Raw genomic sequence first — 19,223 nt, 5'->3', positions numbered from 1 at the left:
AAGGGAGACATACTCCCCTGGTCTTGATCAACATTACGAAAGGAGCCAAGAGGAGGGAGTCATTCTCTTGGCATTGTGAAAAGTCCGATAAAGGCAAGGAGAAAAAAAGACACTTGTCCTGGACTTGTCAATTGAAAAAAAACACTGAGAAAACTGAGAAAGATCGGGCGGGGGAGAGTCATCCCCTAACATTGTAAAGATACAAGACTCTTGTTTAATACACCTTGCTGGAATCTCAACCCAAGGAGCCTTTTGAGAATGTTCATGTGTATCATGTGTTCATATGATTGACAATGTCAGAAGCGTGTCTGATACATTCTTACTTTTTACATTAGACGCTGCAAAAGTATTTGATAGGGTGGATTAGATATTCTTGGAGGTAATCTTGAAGAAATTTGATATGTGCCCTAAAATCAATCATGAATATGCTCCTGGCAAATTATCATGAATTGGTCGTAAGGGTTGGCATGAACAGCTAATTTACCAACATTGTGCCTGCTTTCTCCTCCCCTGTCCACTTTTGGGATGGAGCCATTTGGTGAGCAGTTTAAGAGAGATGCCATTAAGGAGATGATGGTTGGGAAATCAGTCCACAAAATAAGTGCATTCTCAAATGACATGATTCTCAACTGCAAGAATCACTAACAAGAGTCCTGGAAGCAATCGAGTAATTGGGAGGAGTGAATAATGATTCATCTGAGATCAGGGGAGTTGCTAGGTCTGGAAAAGACCCGGGGCTAAGCTGATGTCGGAACTGTTGGGACTGGGGGCTAGCTAGTCTTTTGGCTGTAGCTCCTGAGATTCTATCCGGGGCTACAACCAAAAGATCAGGGGCTATAGCCCCCTTAGCCCCCCCTAGCAACGCCCCTGTCTGAGATCCTTTATCACACGGGGCCTCCAAGTTGCAATACCATATTAGAAGCACAGATCCCCTTTTGTTGGGTTAACGAGGGAGTTAGATATCTGGGGGTGAGTATTACTCCAAACCTTTTGCACGTCCATAAGGCATATTAGCCCAACTTGTTTTACAAGATAAGAAAGGACCTACTATGACGGTAGAGCCGATGCCTCTGCGGCAAGAAGGTATTTCAGTGATGAAAATGAATGTGCTATGGATATTTTTTTCTTTTTTACACGCTATACTTATGTCTCAACTCAAGAAAATGCTTAAAGCCTTGCAGGACGAATAATGGTCACAGGGAGGCTGCATGAAGCTGGGGGAATTATTTACTAAAGAGAATATTAAGGCATTTACCCAATGTAAGAAGAAGAATTATGGAACTGATCAGAAAGAGTGGTTTTGTTATTATAAGCTTTGACACTATGCAATGCATCCAAGCATAAAAAGGGGAGCCTCGAGAGAATGAACAAGATTGAAGACGTGTATTCAGCACCCATCTCCAGAAGAGGTAGGATTTCCAAATTATACAGTTTATTGGTGAAGAATGGGAATCCGAGGAGATGTAAATATAAAGTTAAATAGCAGGAGGAACTCCAACCTTATATACTATACCTGAGGAAATGCAGAAGAAGATACATAAAAGAATGCACAAGTCCGTGATTTGTATGCTACATGGAGAGATGCAAATTAAAAATAGTTTATAGATGGTACAATATTATTTTGAGAAAACACATTCCTAGCAGCACACACTGATACGTGCTTTAGGGTGTGTAGAAGAGTAGATACACTTAGCCAAATGTTTGGGAACTGCTAAGAGCTTAGATCATATTGGTTAGAAATTAGATTTTGGATTAATAACTTTTCAGATTTGGACTTCCTGCAAGAACCACCCTCCGTGTTGTTGGGGATTATGCGAGGGGTCAGAAATGAGAGGCAGACACAAAGTTTAATGTTTTCAACATTGACATTTTATTAAAATAAAAGGGTTTGGATAAAGGCCTTATTGTCCCTATCCTAAAGAGAGTTTCCCTGCCTGGGAAATCAAAACTAGAAATCAGTCGGTGTCTCGGTCATCAAAATTAGGCAAACTGTCCTAGTGTCCAAAACGTATCTGACCCTCACACTAAAAATGAACATCAAAAGGTGCAAGGTAAATATCTCTGCTTTAGATTCAACATAAAGTGTGCACAAACTAAGTATGCAAATCCAACAAAACAATCCTTGCATTCAGGGGATGATTCCCTTTCCCTGAACGGTCTCCCTTCTTAGAGCATTCGTTTCCTGACGGGCTGCATGCACTTCTGCTCTTAGTTCCCCAAGTAACTGGGCTAGCTGGTCGGTATCCGAGGTTTCCATAGCGCCTGGGTGGGAGTTTTGCGGTAGGCTTTGCGTTCTGTAACGCTCACCTGATTCCCGCAGAGGCGCCGGTCTTGACTGGGTGAATGCCGTATCTTCAAAGGTGATGTGTAACACACGGTTGGCTCTTTGGGCTGGACCTCTGTGCACTGTATGTCTGACTCGAAGAGTAAGATGTCTGCAGATAGAAAATATGGGATTAATGAACTGGGGTTATTGGGTGTCTCTCTCTTCTTCCCCTTCTCTTCTTCTGTAGAACCCCAAAGGTTAACGCCCTCACCTTAGGTAAGTGAACGCCGAGCTCTCCATCTGCCTCGGGGCAGGGTGCCGTAACCAGTTTCTTCACTGGATAAGGGTGCAGGCCTCTTGACCTCAGAGGACTGCTGTCCGTCGTTAACTGCACGAACGGTAAGTTCTGGGCACTTCAAATGTCTGAAAAGTCTTTTGTAATGATATCTCTTGTTTTGCAGGGTTCCGGCGATGGAGGATGGCGGGCTGATGAGAGTTGAGGATCGAACCCGCGTGAGGAATAGAAGCGCCTGGAAGCACGTAAGTAAGCGCTTGTAGCCTGCTTCACGATGCGCACTAACTGTCCCTTTTATCTTGCAGGTACAAGTTTGGAGCTTTAGAGAAGCTGAAGGGTGCTGGAATACCCACTGGATTCGGAGTGGGAAGGAGTAATGGCACGCGAGTAATAAAGTTGCCCAATGGCTTTAAACGCACCTTCTTTTGTCTTTCAGATGCGGGATGCAGCGCCGAAGGCCTCCGGAGCGTGCGAAGAGCTGGTAAGCTTTTGTCTTTCAGATGCCGGAATGCAGTGCGAAGACCTCCGGAGCATGCGAAGAGTAGGTAAGCCTTTGTCTTTCAGATGCCGGAATGCAGCGCGAGGCGGTGGTGACAGCCGATGGACCAGGTAAGAGATGCGCTGCCACTGAAGACCGTAGTGCTAACCTGTTCTTTCTTTGTCTTTACAGGTGCTGCTGAAGACTGGATTCCAGGATGGTAAGCCTTTGTTCCCTTAGGCCCAGGATCAGAAGCAGAAGACACAATGAGCGTTCTGCTGCAGAGAATGCAGAATAACGCAAAGCAAGATTCATCCATCGGGTGTGGTTTAAATAGCCTCCTGTAGTGCTTAGGTGTCTCCTTCCACAGCCACGCCTAGGTAAGAAAAGAGTTCCTGCTTTCCAGAAGAGTTCCAGTGTTCTGAACCTAGGGAGTGGCTCCTGCCCCACCAAACAGGAAAAGTAGTCCCAAACAGAAGAGGATCAGGGGTTCAACTGGCAGGTAAGTAAGCAGCATGGTCTGCTGCAGGTAAGTCCACCCAAGCATTATGAGCCCGGCGCTTCCAGCGCTGGGACTGGGCATCTTTATGAGCCTGGTGCCACTGGCGCCAGGACATGGTCCAAAAGGTCCCAATTGGGACTGGCTGGCACTCGGAACCGGGGTTATGGGTCTGCTTCCAAGGGAGTCGGGCAAGTCCTGATCTTTTGGAAGCAGAGATCATGACACTTATAACCTTTTCTTTATCTTTCAGTTCTCTTTCTCTTAAGGTATAACACAGTTGTACTCATTCACTGTTTATACTTTATTGACTCCAGACATTACTTTTTCCAACCTCCCCCATATTGAAATTTCACATATGGAGACTTGTTCAAGTTGTATTTGTTAACTTCATTTTTAGTATTCATCGCCTTTTGGCAATACTTGTTCCATTCTTCCCCATATTGACATCTCATATATGAAGACTTGTTCAGATCTTGCCTTTCAACTTCTTCATTAGTGTTCAATTGCTCATGACGACTTTTACTCCAGTTTTCCCCATATCGACATCTCATGTATGGAGACTTGTGTAAATCGGTCTTTCTATATTACTTAGTAGATATTGAAAACAAGTTTCCAATTGTTTGTACGCCTGTCGTTACACCCCTGGGTTCCCAATACTTCTTGGCAAACTCACTGGTGTTTGCTGGTGTTTCTGACCCGTGGCATATGGGGATGGCGAAGACCTTGCTTCGGGAAAGCGTTTCAAGCTCTGCAGACCCTTTTTCACTTCCCCCGTCGGCTTCTCTTTCATCTGCCGGTTGAACTGCTGCTCTTCAAAGCGACCGCTTCCCCAACAGCCTATCCGCTGCTGCCGGTTCCCCAGCCATCCTCCTGTGGTACCTGTTGTGCTTCTGCCAGTGTCTCGCCTTTCCGGTAGGAAGCACCTGCCTCCTTCAGCACAGTCTGCTCTCGGTTTTCTGCCTTTGGTTCTGCTAACCGCTTCCCCCGCTCTGCATCTCTCGTTTTCATCTTTACTTTTGACTTGAAGAGGCACACCATTTTTAAAGGCCCACACAGTTGATTCCCATCACAACAACTAGCCTGCATAATTAGCTTGATGTTTATTTTTATTCACATTAACACCTCCTTCCTCTTCCTCATCTTAGTACTTGAGGTTTTATGGGAGTTGGAGTCCGTAGGATTACTCTGCTTTTTAAAGTTGTATTGCTTTGGATTTTTGTTTAGGTCAACACCATCAGAAACAGGAGGGGTTTTACATGTGTTATGTACATATGAAGTGTTAATAGTATCCTGTCTAGGGTGTTTGGCAAGAAGGGGTTTTAAGGTTTTACAACTGGAAGGATTTGTATAATGACAATATGCCATCAGAAAGGTAGGAATTATAGGGTTTTCTTCACATGGAATGGAAGAATACTGTATCTCTCCCGATGGAGTCACCACATTTCCCCTGAGAGCCATCTCCTCCCATGTGATCCTCCCTCATAATACCACCCTCAGGGTCAAGATCAGGTAGCGGTTGCCGTCCCCTGGCCACATGGGAGGAGATCTTAGGCTGGGGATCAGTGATGACTCCACAGGATTCATCACAATTACCTGTGACCCGACCATTCCACTTATCTCACCATAATATGATATAGTTGTTTACCTGGTTTTGGCAGCGCAGTTAGTAAATCGCACCGGTGGAGAAGGCACTAGTTAATCAGGGTCAGAACAATCAGGGGCTGAATCACATGCTAAAAGCCTTAGGCTGTCACCTTTCTCCCTGAGCTCAAGCAAGTCTGCATGCCCCGTTGGCCGAGTCCCTCCCCACCGCTCGCTCTGCCTGCCCTGTCCTCCATAATGCTCCTTACCCAACTCCCACACCCTGATTCTCCTTCTCTGCCAGCCTCCGCTCCTGTTCCCTCACTGGGCACCGCCTCCAATTCTGTATGCTGCATCATAGACATGAAGACTAACTTATCCTGGATCTCATCTTCCATTTCTATGTCGGGCTCTGCTGCGACTTGAATGCTTGCCACTCGCTTGATTTTTAAATCAGGTACTATTAGTACCTCTGGGCTTGGCCCTAAAGGTGCTATAGCAATAATACCTGTGGTGGCAGGCTGGATCTGCCAGTGACACTACCGGGGCTATTATAACTCGGGGACTGGACAGTTACTGGCTGATCCAGCCCATCACTGTGGGTTAGTGCTTAATTAAATCTATGTAGGGAACTCGATCAGTCCCTAGCATTAATCAGTGGTTTTCCATAGCTTGAGAGATTTTGGCGATTGAAAGATTTACGACTGTTATTACAGGATCATAGACATTATTTGGGAAGGTGAGGTACCCTTTCTTTAGCCTGCATGATGGACAGCATTACATTAAAGGATCAAATTCACCATGGAAGTTGGAACACCCAAGCTACATTTTCTGGACGTGGAATTAGAAATCAGACCAGAAGGCATTATAACCAATATTTACCATACAAAGACAGATGTTAACAATTCTCTACATTACTTGAGTCATCATCCCGAACATTTGAAAAACAATTTGCCCTATCGTCAATTCTTGCATATGAAAAGGATTGTATTAGCAGTAGACACACTATGGGAGGAAAATGTGACAATGACTGAGAAATACAGAAAGAGGGGTTTCCCGAAAGACATTATAGAAATACAAGGGAGAAAACTGAGATTTTGGACAGAAGGGAACTTCTAATCCCTAAAACAAAACCGAAGGATATCCCGATCTTTTACGCACTTGGATACTCAGGGCAAAGTCATATAACAAGTATCATCAAGAAGAACTGACGTATTATTGAATTGGACCCACAACTGAACAAATTGTTCCCAAAGCCGCCAATTATTGTGTACAAAAGGGGCCCGATCTTTAAAGATCAAGTGGTAAGGCGGAGAGACTCCCGAAGGACAGACAACAAACACTTAAAAAGAAGAAAGCAGGCACATTTGCATGTCTAGACTGTTGTAATTGTAACAACATCATGAAAGGTGGTTACGTGAGACACCCTAAAAATGGTAACAAAATCAAACTAAATGACTTTGCGACTTGTGACTCCAAATCAATAATATACGGTTTGAGCTACCCTTGTGGAATATTTTATGTCGGTCTGACTAATAGAAAAGCTAAAGAGCGCTGGAATGAGCATATAAGTAATATCAGGATGAACAATGTTAAGAAGAACTGACGTATTATTGAATTGGACCCACAACTGAACAAATTATTCCCAAAGCCGCCCATTATTGTGTACAAAAGGGGCCCGATCTTTAAAGATCAAGTGGTAAGGCGGAGAGACTCCCGAAGGACAGACAACAAACACTTAAAAAGAAGAAAGCAGGCACATTTGCATGTCTAGACTGTTGTAATTGTAACAACATCATGAAAGGTGGTTACGTGAGACACCCTAAAAATGTTAACAAAATCAAACTAAATGACTTTGCGACTTGTGACTCCAAATCAATAATATACGGTTTGAGCTACCGTTGTGGAATATTTTAAGTCGGTCTGACTAATAGAAAAGCTAAAGAGCGCTGGAATGAGCATAAAAGTAATATCAGGATGAACAATGTTAAGATCACCAGTAGCCAGACACTTTGCTGAAAACAGACACAACATAGCCCAACTTAAAGTTGTCATTTTAGAAATAGTCAAAAAATCGCAGAGAGGGGGAAACCATGCTAAACACATGGGCCAACGGGAAATCTTTTGGATAGATAAAGTGGACAGCTTGACCCTCAATGGGATGAATGAGGAGTACAACTTGGGAGCTTTTCTATAAAAACATGTACCGAGTGATTGCATGATTGTGTTAGACTACAAATAAATGCATAAGGTTTGTACATACATGTTCTCTAACACCTCTATCTGTTGAACCACTGGATATAATGCACATCTAGAACTATATCTTAATGTACAAGTGAATTGACCACAAGACTGGGAGCATGATCCTTGTTGATGAACATATGAATGGGTCACTCTAGAAATTTAAATCCATTATATAATTTACATCTTTATCATCATTTGCACACCAATGAATTACTCCATATTAGGTATAGAACACACGACTACAACATCTCTGAAATCCCTTGTTTGAATTCCACACAACTTACAGCCCATTGCGAGTTTATGAATTATTGATCTCAGGACAAATCCAAATGGACTGTCCTACAGCAATAGAGAATATAAAATTGACAATCTAGAAAGTCAATATGTGCTTTTGAGCACCACTACAGAACGGGATGTGATTATTTCCTCCTTTTCTTATGAAACAGTCACTAAGTTGACTGCACTTGGAAATAGCACACATGGTGTACATGAGTAGCAGGAGTTTTTTTTACTGGCCTCACTATCAAGATAGGAGTTCAGCATTCACTCTAACATCTTCCATATACCGGAATAAGATCACCTCACATATATACTATATTTTTCTATAAAACAAGGTGGACCCCACGTTACGTGACATCCCGTTGAGATGTTGCACTACAAGGTTCATTGCAATATAGAATCATTTTAGATGGATCAAATCTTTTAAGGGCAATTCCTTACAGACTGGCTTTAATCTTGAGAAAATATGAACTATCTACTTAGTCCTTTTTGGCATAGAGAACTAAAACAGAAGGGGGAGTGCATTCTCCCAAGTCCTTTTTCATGAAGCAGTCACCAAACAGACCGCACCAGAAATAGAATAAAGTTTTTGAAAAACTACGATGAAAGCAATAGACTAGAGATAATAATTTGGAATGTTTGCGTGTACCCTAGAGTACTACAATAGAAGTGGACGCAAATTCCTTTATTTCTTTTCTTTTCAATTTTAACAATAGCCAGCTAGTAAACAATATTTATAAACAATGGCAACCTCGAACAACGCAAGTAGGAATTTACGGGACACTCACTGATGTTTACTAAACAAACGCCATCGTGCTCGACAATACAACTTTATGATGTCATTACGCAACAGCGTGATGACCTACATAAACAAAAGGCAGTCATTTTGGGAATATCACGCTCCTTGCGGTTTCGCATGGAAGACACAGCTGATAGTCACGGCCACAAAGGTGAGATTCTCAATAGTTGTTTGACAAACGGATGCTCTAGCATCCTTAGCTTAAGCCAGCATAACTATTCAAAATAATGTAGAATTATTAAAACAGTTCCCTGCTTTAGTTTGCAGGTATAATTACTCTGGATAAACTTGGAATCTCCATTTGCAATAGCACTGCGGATCCTATCAAACACCCTGATGGCAAGCCTATATTGTAGATAGGGGTAAGTTCTTGTGACCTACATTCTTATCAACTGATATCATGGCATTTTTATGCCAAAAAGGTCAATGATGATACAACTTCTGTGAGATTGGGATAAGCTCCCCAATACTCCCCAATATAAACTTTTTGATTACAGGATATACACAAAGAGAGGTTGCCTGACAACAGGGCCACCAGCCTTAGGCTATTTCATGACCAAGCACCACTCGATATGAAAAACAAGGGAGTAGAGATTCCCCAATTTTGCATTAATTACCTGATCTAAACACTACCTGTTCTTTTAGTTATAGACAAGCCTTTTTTTAAAAAAATGGTAGAGGTTACAATATGTTTTTTTATAGACAAATTCTTGATTTTGATTTTGTAGGAAGAATCACGTAGCAATTAATGAGAACCAGATAGGAGGAAGAAATCTTGAACACATACAAAAGGGATCAATCGAGGTGATTATGAAAAATGGAAATATGACAGACTATTAATTATATACAACAGATGTTAATATGAGAAATACTGAATCATGATTATATATTATCCATTATAGATATGAATAAGAAAACAAAAATTGAGTAGACAGCTCCTGAAGAAGGGGGCTTCATCCCTGAAATGCATAGAGAAAGACATAAGGATTTGTCATATAACATAGTTTGATGATCTTTTTTATCTGAAAACTGTCAAAGAATTTTTGTGAAATATCTCTACTTATGACTAACATTATGGTTGATATTTGAAAGTGTATGATTCAATTCAAATGTGTACGTTAGTCACTGAACTCAATTGCAAAAAGAACACGATTCTCTGTTAACGAATTGGAATTAGCTAATAGGATTAAATTAATTAAAACATATTTCAATTGATCTTTTTACTAAACACAGAGTACAGGTGATATTCTTGATTATTGAATATGATTTACTGAAAACTGAATATTTGTTTGTCTATAGAATACTAATTGGGTGTGCAGGGGACGGGATAGTTCCACAAAGTTGTTTACATCTGCTGTTTTTTCAATATTAGAAGACTTTCCCAGCCTGATTAAGAGCACTGAACCTATTTCAATGATAGACCTCAACTGCTGATTATGATATATCTCAACGTTTTGGATGATAACCATGTGCAGCCATGATTATCTCTTACATAGGAATTGATATCAATGTAATGGACAAATTGTTGTGGCCTGCTGGCCAGGTGGGCTAGGGAAGAAGGAAAGTGGTTAAGATTTGTGGATTAAGGTTGTGGTTTTCTTCAGATGCTGCAATGAAGGTACAATCAAATAAAAAAAGTGTTATGAAAAAAATCATAGAAAAGAAAATAGATCTTAAATTTGGTAGCAAATACAGGTTTATGATGAAATGCAAATACATATATTCTACTGAAATAAAGTATCAACCTCTCACTAGAGAGAAAGCTATTTGAAATAATCTGGAAGACATTTAATGAGATTTACCAGATTGTCCCTTTGCCGTAGATCAGGTATAACATTTGAGCTAATGACTTGAGCCCTAAGACATCAGCCTCTGAATCATTTGTGTGGTGGTCACTTGGAAGTCTCTTGCATAGTGGCATCATAAAAGTTGATTTACGCAGAAAGTCATACAGAGCTATAGGATTCTTCTTTCTATGGACTGAACCAGAATGAAAAATGTTATCAGCTCTAAACAACTCAGCAGGTGTTTAACAAGCTATATCAACATTTCTCAGTAGTTCAGAGATTTGCAATCCGTGGCTATTATGTAAATGGTGTTTCCATACTTACAATTCGGCACAATGACTTGTTCTCATTCACCAGCTTCTCCAGGGATAGTGCTTCAATAAGCTCAGATGGTAGGAGAGTGCTTGCCTTGTCTTGCTTATTTGCGAGTCTGGAAAGAATTACCATAGGGGAACACTATAATCAAGTTTGTTCATACATTTACAATCTCATTCACTTACTTAAATAACCAACCACATACTACCCCTATAGTACACCCAGTTGTGACTGGTGAATTGTGATTGGAGGGGCAGAACTATTTTCACTGAGCTAGTTTGAGTGATGTCATTGAGAGGGCACTCAAATGTAATTGGTTGAAAAGGCAAATTTTCTAACTTGAATATCAGAAAAAATTGACAAAAGGCCATATAATTTAGAATCAATTCTGTGGCAGACTACATGAAGAACTACAGTAGATTCCAAGTCACCAATTGTACACAGAAACATTTCACAACACATTTATATGCTGGTTGTGTTCAAGGGAACCATAAGGACTCACAAATACATGACAGCATTGCCCTATAACCTACATTTTCATGCTGGCTGCCAATGCCCAACAAGATATGTGAGTATTGCCCTGATAAAGTATGTTCATGCTCGCTGTGCCCAATATAGACCAGTAATAACATGTTCATGCTTGCTGTTTCCAGTGCATGTGAGCATGTCATTGTAAGTACACACTTTCATGCTAGGCGTCACCAAAATAAACCAAACATATGCCACGATAAAACATGTTTATGCTATCGATACGCAATACATGCTACCATGCCATGGTAGGAACCAACCTTTGTGATAGAGGGTCCCAATATATGCCATGTTTACCATTGTAAAATATTGTAATGCTGACAGTGCCCAAAATATGCCAGTATTGACACTGTAAGAGCACACTTTCATGATGGCTGTGCCCAATATATACCAGCATTTTTACCATAAGAGAACATTTCCATGGTCGGTGGGTGGCCCCACTTTATGCCAGTATTGGCATTGTAAGAACACATGCTTTTGCTTGTTGTGTGCAACATATACCAGCACACCGCGGTCAGAGCACACTTTAATGCTGATGTGCCCAATATAGCCAATATTGAAACTGTAAAAGCACACTTTTATGTTGACTGTGCCCATTATATGCCTGCATTGTTACTGTAAACCATGTGTATGCTGACTGAGCCCAAATATATATATATATATATATATATATATATATATTCATGCTGACTGTGCTCAATATAGTTCAGCACTGCAAGAACATTTCATGCTGCCTATGACTGATGTACACACACACATATGCACACACACACTCTCTTTGTTCACAACACCAATGGCCAAAACATGTTTTAAAACACACCTTTCCATTCAGTGATGGTTTCCTTTCTCTCTCTATCTCTCTCTCTCTCTCTCTCTCTCTCTCTCTCTCTCTCTCTCTGGTCTGGAGTATTTCTTGGTAGCAAAGAGGCAGATTACGGGGCAGCATGACAAGTGCCTCCCTTTCATCCCTTCTGTTCCCTGTTTTGAAATCAGGGTGGTGGTTTGAACAGCATTTTTACCTCACTTCTGCTACATTGGCTAAGATTTACAGCACACGTCGGGCTCGACTCACCATCCCTAGCTCCTAGGGGCTTTTTTTAATCAATCCTGGTTAATGCCATCATTGTGTAGGGTGACTGGGGTCACACGTCTCTGCATTTTCACAGACCCTGAAATATATTTAGGCTCAATCCAAATGTCAAGCTTCTTCCCTTATTCAAGCAAGCATTTGCATTATAGCATGGGTGAAAGACACTCTATAATGCAAATATGTACAGAGTTGTGCAGGACAAAAATTATTCAGAACAGAGGAGGGGTGGTAGCAATATATGAGCCAACACTGAATACACCTCTACTATGGCCTTTCTTTAAAAGGACATGTTTTTTGTCAATCTGAACATTTGTCATGTGCACTGTTTAGAATTTAATCCTGGGGTGAAATTCCAGATGACGTCTGCAGGACTGGACAAGGCTCTGATTATTTACTGTTAATCTTGGTTACTTTTAATCTTCATCAGAATCCTATTCAACGTGAGAGGTGTCAGGCCTAAAACATATCTTTGCTAGTGTGCAGTATCGACATAAATGCATATTTATTTCTGTTTGTGGCCCCTCACCTTGAGGGGGTGGGTGATAAGTCCCCCACCCTCTTCCATGATTATCAAGTCTGTCTCAAGCAATGAACCAAGATCAAAGTTTTACCCACAAACAGGGCAGAAAGGAGGGATGAGGACTGACTGTGTTGAGGAAGATGAGGACTCAAGGTAATGAAGATTCCTGGTAAGTGATTGTAACATTACCTTCACATTATATTTTCCTCATCCCAATCATGTACCACACCAGGATATATTTAGCCCCTTGACATTGAACTAATCGACACTGAAACACCTAACCGAGGTGTATACACACACAAGCACACACACATCAACTTTCAGTCACACTCAGCAGCCAGTTTATTATCAGCTGACTGTACAACCTCAAGGCAAAACAAACCTGTGGTGCTTTGGAGTCTCCCATATGCAACACATAGGGCCTCATTACATGGTAGGCGGTAAGGGTACCCGTACCTGTAAACCCTTACCGCCTTACTACGAGGTCCCTTTGCGGGACCCGACCTTAACGGCTGGTTTTACCAGCCGTTAAGGAACAGGCCCGCTAAGGGACCTTGGTGCTAATTACGGTACCGCAATTTGCGCTACCGTAATTAGTGCCTTCCCCATTCCCATTGAGCCCTATGGGGGGGCAAAAATGGGAATGGGGAAGTTCCTTGGTGAATGGGGAATTACCGCCCCCGCTCACCTTGGAGTAGGGCGGTAATTCCGCCATCCACCAAGGCTGACGCGGTAAAATACCGGCGGCAACCATGGTGCTAATAGTGCCATGGTTACCGCCTACCGTGTAATGAGGCCCATGGTGAATGATAAATGTGGCTGGAGATACTCACGTGGTTCCTATGCATATTTACATAAGTTACACTCTTTTGACCTCTGCCTAATAATGGGTTCCTCCTATTGTAGACCTCAGTTGGACCTCTGGAAGAAGTGGAACCTGTCTTACATCATAGGCCAAAGATATTAACTGCCTCAAACATCTGCTAAGGTTTATGACGGAGGGTTTCTTGCCTTTATAGGGCAAAGCAAAGAAAGCGACTCAAACACAAAAAAAGGAGCAGCACGACTCATGCAGATACAATCTGCCCTACCCATATCAAGGAGAATTAACAGATATCTGAAAGAAAAAGGTTTTCAGAAACAGTAAATGACCTCTGTGAAAAGATGATAAAACATATGAATTAAAAGATGGGCGTGTCCTGGGAGTTAATCCTGCTGTTGAAAACTTCAGGTAAGCTTCAGACCATAGCAAAGCCCCAATGAACCTTCTTGCTCATGTCACAGCTGCCAAGAAAGGCAACTTCAGAGGTAGACATTTAAAGGATCTTCATGGACTAAGGGTCGATTCCTGCAGTGATGTCAAAAACAATGGCTGGTCCTAACAGGGATGGAATGGCATGTGGGTGGGTGGGACATTGTGAAACTCTTCAACAAGCATAAGAATAGCTTTTCACTAAGGAAATCCACTGCAAGTTTCATTGAATGCCTTTACTACTGCTCATACCTCAAAGAGGATAACCCGGGCACAAGGTTTAAACCACTCTTTACAAATTTAGATATACCAGCTGTTCCCGGCGTAACATATGCCAGTCTAGGATATCATAAAGGTCAATATCGTTCAGTAATTCATAGGGACACTTCTGTCCCCCTTCTTAAAGATCGAAATTACAACTTATTGCTTCCTGGAAAGGGGTGTAGGTCCCTGTATATATATATAGATTTAAAGGGCTTCAAGTTAGGGGATGTCACGGCTTCCGCTGTCCCTCGCCTATGTGTGTGGGACCGGAGCCCTGCCGTCGCTCGCTGCCCTGTGCAGGACCAGAACACACATATGACCAGTGCTAGATGCTGGAGGTTGCCATGGCGTCTTCGAGAACTTCACAGTTCCAGACGGCCCGGCCTTCCTCAGCGACCACGCCCCCTTCAGTTGCCATGACCATGCTACCCCTGCCAACACCACGCACAGTCATGTCATCAGAAGAGGCATTCAGCTGAGACGCTTAAATACACATACAATTAATTCGGCTAATGCTTCTGATTGAAGTTTTACTATGCTTCGTGTTTCCTGTTTTCCTACGTTCCATTGACTTCCTGGTTCGCAACCTCCTGCTCTGCTATGCTGTTTCGATTTGGATTTCTTCAGTGATTTCGGCCTTGGTTTTGGTAAACTCGAGCCTGCCTTTGAATTAACCCTTAATGGTACCGCTTTTCTTGCTGAATTCCTGGCTACTGACCTATTTTTGTGTTTAGGATTTCCTACTGGATTCTGTACTTGTTCCTTGTGGATAACTTGGTTTTTGGCCCATTTCCCTGATATAACGGATTTCTTACTGGAATACCCCTTGTCTTCTCTCAGAGCGCATTGAACTGTGGACACCTTGCTGTTGTCATTGCTTATCTGTTTACCATTAGTGCGTCCTCGTTCCGCCCGGGAAATAAGGTCCATACTAACCAAATTAACTACCCCTCCCTTTCGACCTACCTCCTAGAAGACCCCTGGAAGTCACAGGTGATCCAGGTGATCTGTCGAAGTACCTTCTCCATAAAGAGTTTATTTTTCACTACTTACACCATCATCATTTAAAGTATATTCCCAGAACGTTCAGGTTAGTCTCCAATTCACTTCCCTATTATATTTACTTCACGGTTTTTTCTTCACTAAAACTCTCCTTCGTTTCGTTTCAGCCTGGTGAATACCTGGTGGTATTTCTTTGCTCTTCCAGGTGAACCACCATCCTGTCCATACCTACAATCTAGGAGGCCTCCGATGGGCTTTTTCTAATCATCGTCCCGTCCCAGTCGTCACCATTACTGAACTCTGGAAGTCTTACGGTTTTTGTGAGTATTGTCACAGAGGATCAGATTACCCTTTTCGTGCAATATTAAGAAGGCCTGCTAGCACCTAATGCAAGACCTCAATGTGGAAGGAAATGTTGATTACAAGGATTGCCAGGCCACTTCTGGAGAAATCCATTTTGCCATCTGCCATATCCTTTCGGCAACCAGACTGATAGTCAGAGGTGTTTAAGGGTCCTACTTGGAATAATTGGCCATCTCTTGGTGGGGTTCATAGTGGCAAGATCCAGGTACCTCTGATCAATAATTAAAAATTAAAAAAGAGAAACAGGATTTCTTCTTCCACAATGGCATTGCAAATATCACTCTGGAGCCTACCCAGTGACTCTTGAACAGGTTACACAAGATGAGAGGCATAGGGCATCTTCTTAACCAACCTAGGGATACAGTGTTCGCCTCCCACACCTGTGAATCTTCATGTCTGGAACAACGCCTCTAAATGTATGAGTTGGACGCCAAGGCCAACATGTAGATCCATGATGTCGTCATTGCAGAGGAAATGTGGGGGAACATCTGAGTCTTAGGAGGAAGGGAAAATCCGACTCAGAGAATGTCTGACCACATATTTATCCATTGCTATAATCTAAAACTCAGTCAGGGAATGACGATAACTTTCCACCCACAGACCCATCTGGTTTGTCAAGCCCACCTGCATTCTCAGCAGTATCCCACCATATCATTTATGTGACATATACTGGGCAGTTGTGACAAAGTGACTACTGCTCTGCAGGAGTACAAGGATGAGTAGTGGCTAGACTACCTACTCAGCCCCACACTACTACTAAACCAGCAGTGATGACAAACAAAGGTGAAACAGGCACAGCACAACGGGTATACCTCCCTCATCTCTTTTGATAGCACAGGCAGCGGGCAGGCTATATTTTAAAGAGGGGTGTTCGCTTGAGCTGATAACAGTAGTCACCAAAACAGTTTAGCACTATGGTTCCAAAATAAAGGATTGCCCAATTAAAATTCAATAAAAATGTACGTACTTTAATCAAACATAAAAATGCAAACAAACTAACTAAAACATTAAAAATCCAACCTTGTAAAGAAATGGGAATGCAGAACTTTGTGTAAAAGGGCACTCTGGGTTGATTTGCAGGTATGTTTAGGCAAGGATTTCTGTAATCGCCAATGTTTATGCAATGTTCTGGTAGAAAAAGGTACAATTAATAATATCCTACCGGGTAGGATGGAGTAAAGGTGTTACACGGAAGGGGATTCCGCATCTCACCATCCGGTGTCCCACTCTCACTCCCCGAAGAGCCCTCACCCAGGTGATCCTCTCGGACTGGTACAATCCCAGGAACTGGATCCAAAAGCGATGGCCATGTCCTGGCCACCTGGATGACAGATCCCTGGGGACTACTGGGTGAGACATCTTCTGGTTTCTCACACCATTTACACTCAGGTTCTTGAGGTGTAGAGAAAAGAAGGTAAATATTATTTAGAGCATCTGTGATTGATATACAGGAGTACAGAACAGAGTAATGTAAACCTGTTATTTAAGGAGAAGCCTTAATTTTGGTATAGATTCAATTAATCTAAAGAAAATGTATAAAGAACCTTGTCCTAAACATGCAGAAACAACAAAGAGGTTGGTGTTTAGCTATGTTTACTTGGTACTGAGTACTTAGTCCAGTATTGCCAGGAATCCGTTTTTAATGGGAGTCTTTGGTAATGTGTATGTTGTTTACAGTTTTCTACATGCCAAAATGTTTTGTGAAAATCAACAACAGAATATATATTTACCACAATTTTTCCTTGTCCGGGTGAAGGCCCCCTGGACCATCAGATGAGAATGACTAGGACACACCCATCTCTCATTAAGGGCCGAAACACTATAAACCTGACAAAATATATACATGAGTCAGATGTCCATTTTTGTAAGAATTGGTCATTCTCACTACAGCCATTGTTCTGTATTGAATTAATTACTAAATAACATCTCCGTTTGGTTTGAATATACAGATACAAGGATCTAAACTCCTCTACTAAAGTACATGAAGGGTGGCACCTGTGAGCAACAGTTTTAGTGGAAACGTGGACCAGAACTAGTCCCTTTTCTCACTTTTGAGCATTGTTGTGGTAGAAGATATTGTAACCCAAGTTTACTAACTTCACAGTGGGACACATTTTATTACAATACATTGGGGCGTCCATGATAGTCAACAAAGGGACATCTCCTTTGGCATGTTTGTCGTGATATAGGACATGTTTTTGGTGTGTAATATGAAACGTTTTTTTGTAAAGGTTTTGATGAAATATTAAACTGTTTTTAACAGATTTCTGGTTGTCTGTAGTGGATTGATTAATCATTGCTATTGAATATAGTTGAAAAGTATATGAATACGTGAAAAAGGGCTGTGTCCCTGTTTTTGTTTTTGAGTACAATGTCTCTTCCCCGCATGATACAGGCCCCCGATATCAAGAAAAAGGTGGGAAGTACCCATAGTATTTTCTTTTCATCACAAACAGCCTTACAAATTTGCGGAATCTCCAAGAGAGTTCAAGCGTTTTTATTTTTAAACAACCTAAATTGTGCAGATTATTCAATGATACGCTGTTCAATGTTATGATAGGCAGATTTGGTAGGTCACAATTAGGAGATGGACAAGGAGACATTGCGAGCGACTTCATTTTATTTTTCACCAAAACAACCTAACCTGTCTCTACATCTTGGATTTCATCATAAAGGAAGGAAAAGAAGTCTAAAAGGGTGCTCGCCAGGATGTCCATACAAAACTAAGAAGGTCCTCCATCTAAATTTACCCTTAACATACACTCTGTCCTTACCACTATTGCAAAGCAACAAAATCACATGACATAAAATATATGTAGACCTTTGGTCTTTGTACTGGAATGGTGGTCTGTTTCTGATCCCCTCCCAGGGGTGCTTCTCTCCATAGGGCTGCTTTCCTTCAACCATGAGGCTAAGATGGAGGGTCTGTTCAAGTCAGTCTTTCTTTTTAAGTGGTTCCAACTGTGTCTCTTTCTGTCCCATCCCATCTGAAATCAGTCTGATCTGTGTCCTTTTCCCTCCCCCTTCAGCAAAGAGGGTGCCCCTGGTATCCTTTACCAGGCGAGCGCTGGGATTTTTGCACTTGTAATTCTGTAAGTCTCAGGTTTTGGTTTTTCTTACCCCATCTTCGGATATTTGTTCTGGCACCATGCCTTGGGGTACTGTGTCCCTCACCGCACCCAGGTGTCTGTTTTAGATCAACTGCTTAGGGATTTTGTTTCTTGTGCCCCGTAGCGTGGTTGTACTTCTCTTGTCCCATTTTGGGATACAGTGATTCTCTCCCCACCCTGTGGAATGGTTATGTGCACCCCACCCTGGGGTATGGTTTCTTACATCCTACATTGGGCTTTGGCTTCTCTCGCCACTTTTAGGGCTATGATTTTTCTGTTCCCGCTCTGGGGTGTGGCTTCAGACACCCTGCCTTGGGTTATGGGTTCTTAGGGCCCACTTTGGGTTCAGGCTTTTCTCGATGCCTCCGGCCTGAGGTTGGTCTCAGCCTGACCTGGGGTATGTTTTTTTGAACCCCACCTGGGGGTATTTTTTTGTGAACCACGCCTTGGGGCATGGTTTAATGTAGTCAGCATTGGCTCTGGCTTTTCTCACCCCACCCTGGGGTTTGCCGGGTCTCACCCCGCACTGGGTTGAGGAACACACAGAA

General features: G+C 42.1%; 1 protein-coding gene across 2 annotated transcripts in view; it reads right to left on the bottom strand.

Moving 5' to 3' along the window:
- The window catches only part of ARL13A (ARF like GTPase 13A), an 890,733-nt gene that overhangs the window by 159,055 nt on the left and 712,455 nt on the right, over window positions 1-19,223 (bottom strand). For both annotated transcript variants that reach the window (XM_069613008.1, XM_069613007.1), the window contains one exon: window positions 10,556-10,661. In XM_069613008.1, coding sequence (XP_069469109.1) covers window positions 10,556-10,661 — 106 coding nt within the window. The remainder of the gene's footprint in view (window positions 1-10,555; window positions 10,662-19,223) is intronic.

Source organism: Ambystoma mexicanum, chromosome 5p (genome assembly GCF_040938575.1).
Source record: "Ambystoma mexicanum isolate Mex_15411 chromosome 5p, UKY_AmexF1_1, whole genome shotgun sequence".
NCBI lineage: Eukaryota > Metazoa > Chordata > Amphibia > Caudata > Ambystomatidae > Ambystoma > Ambystoma mexicanum.
This window is presented reverse-complemented; position numbering and strand designations above follow the sequence as displayed.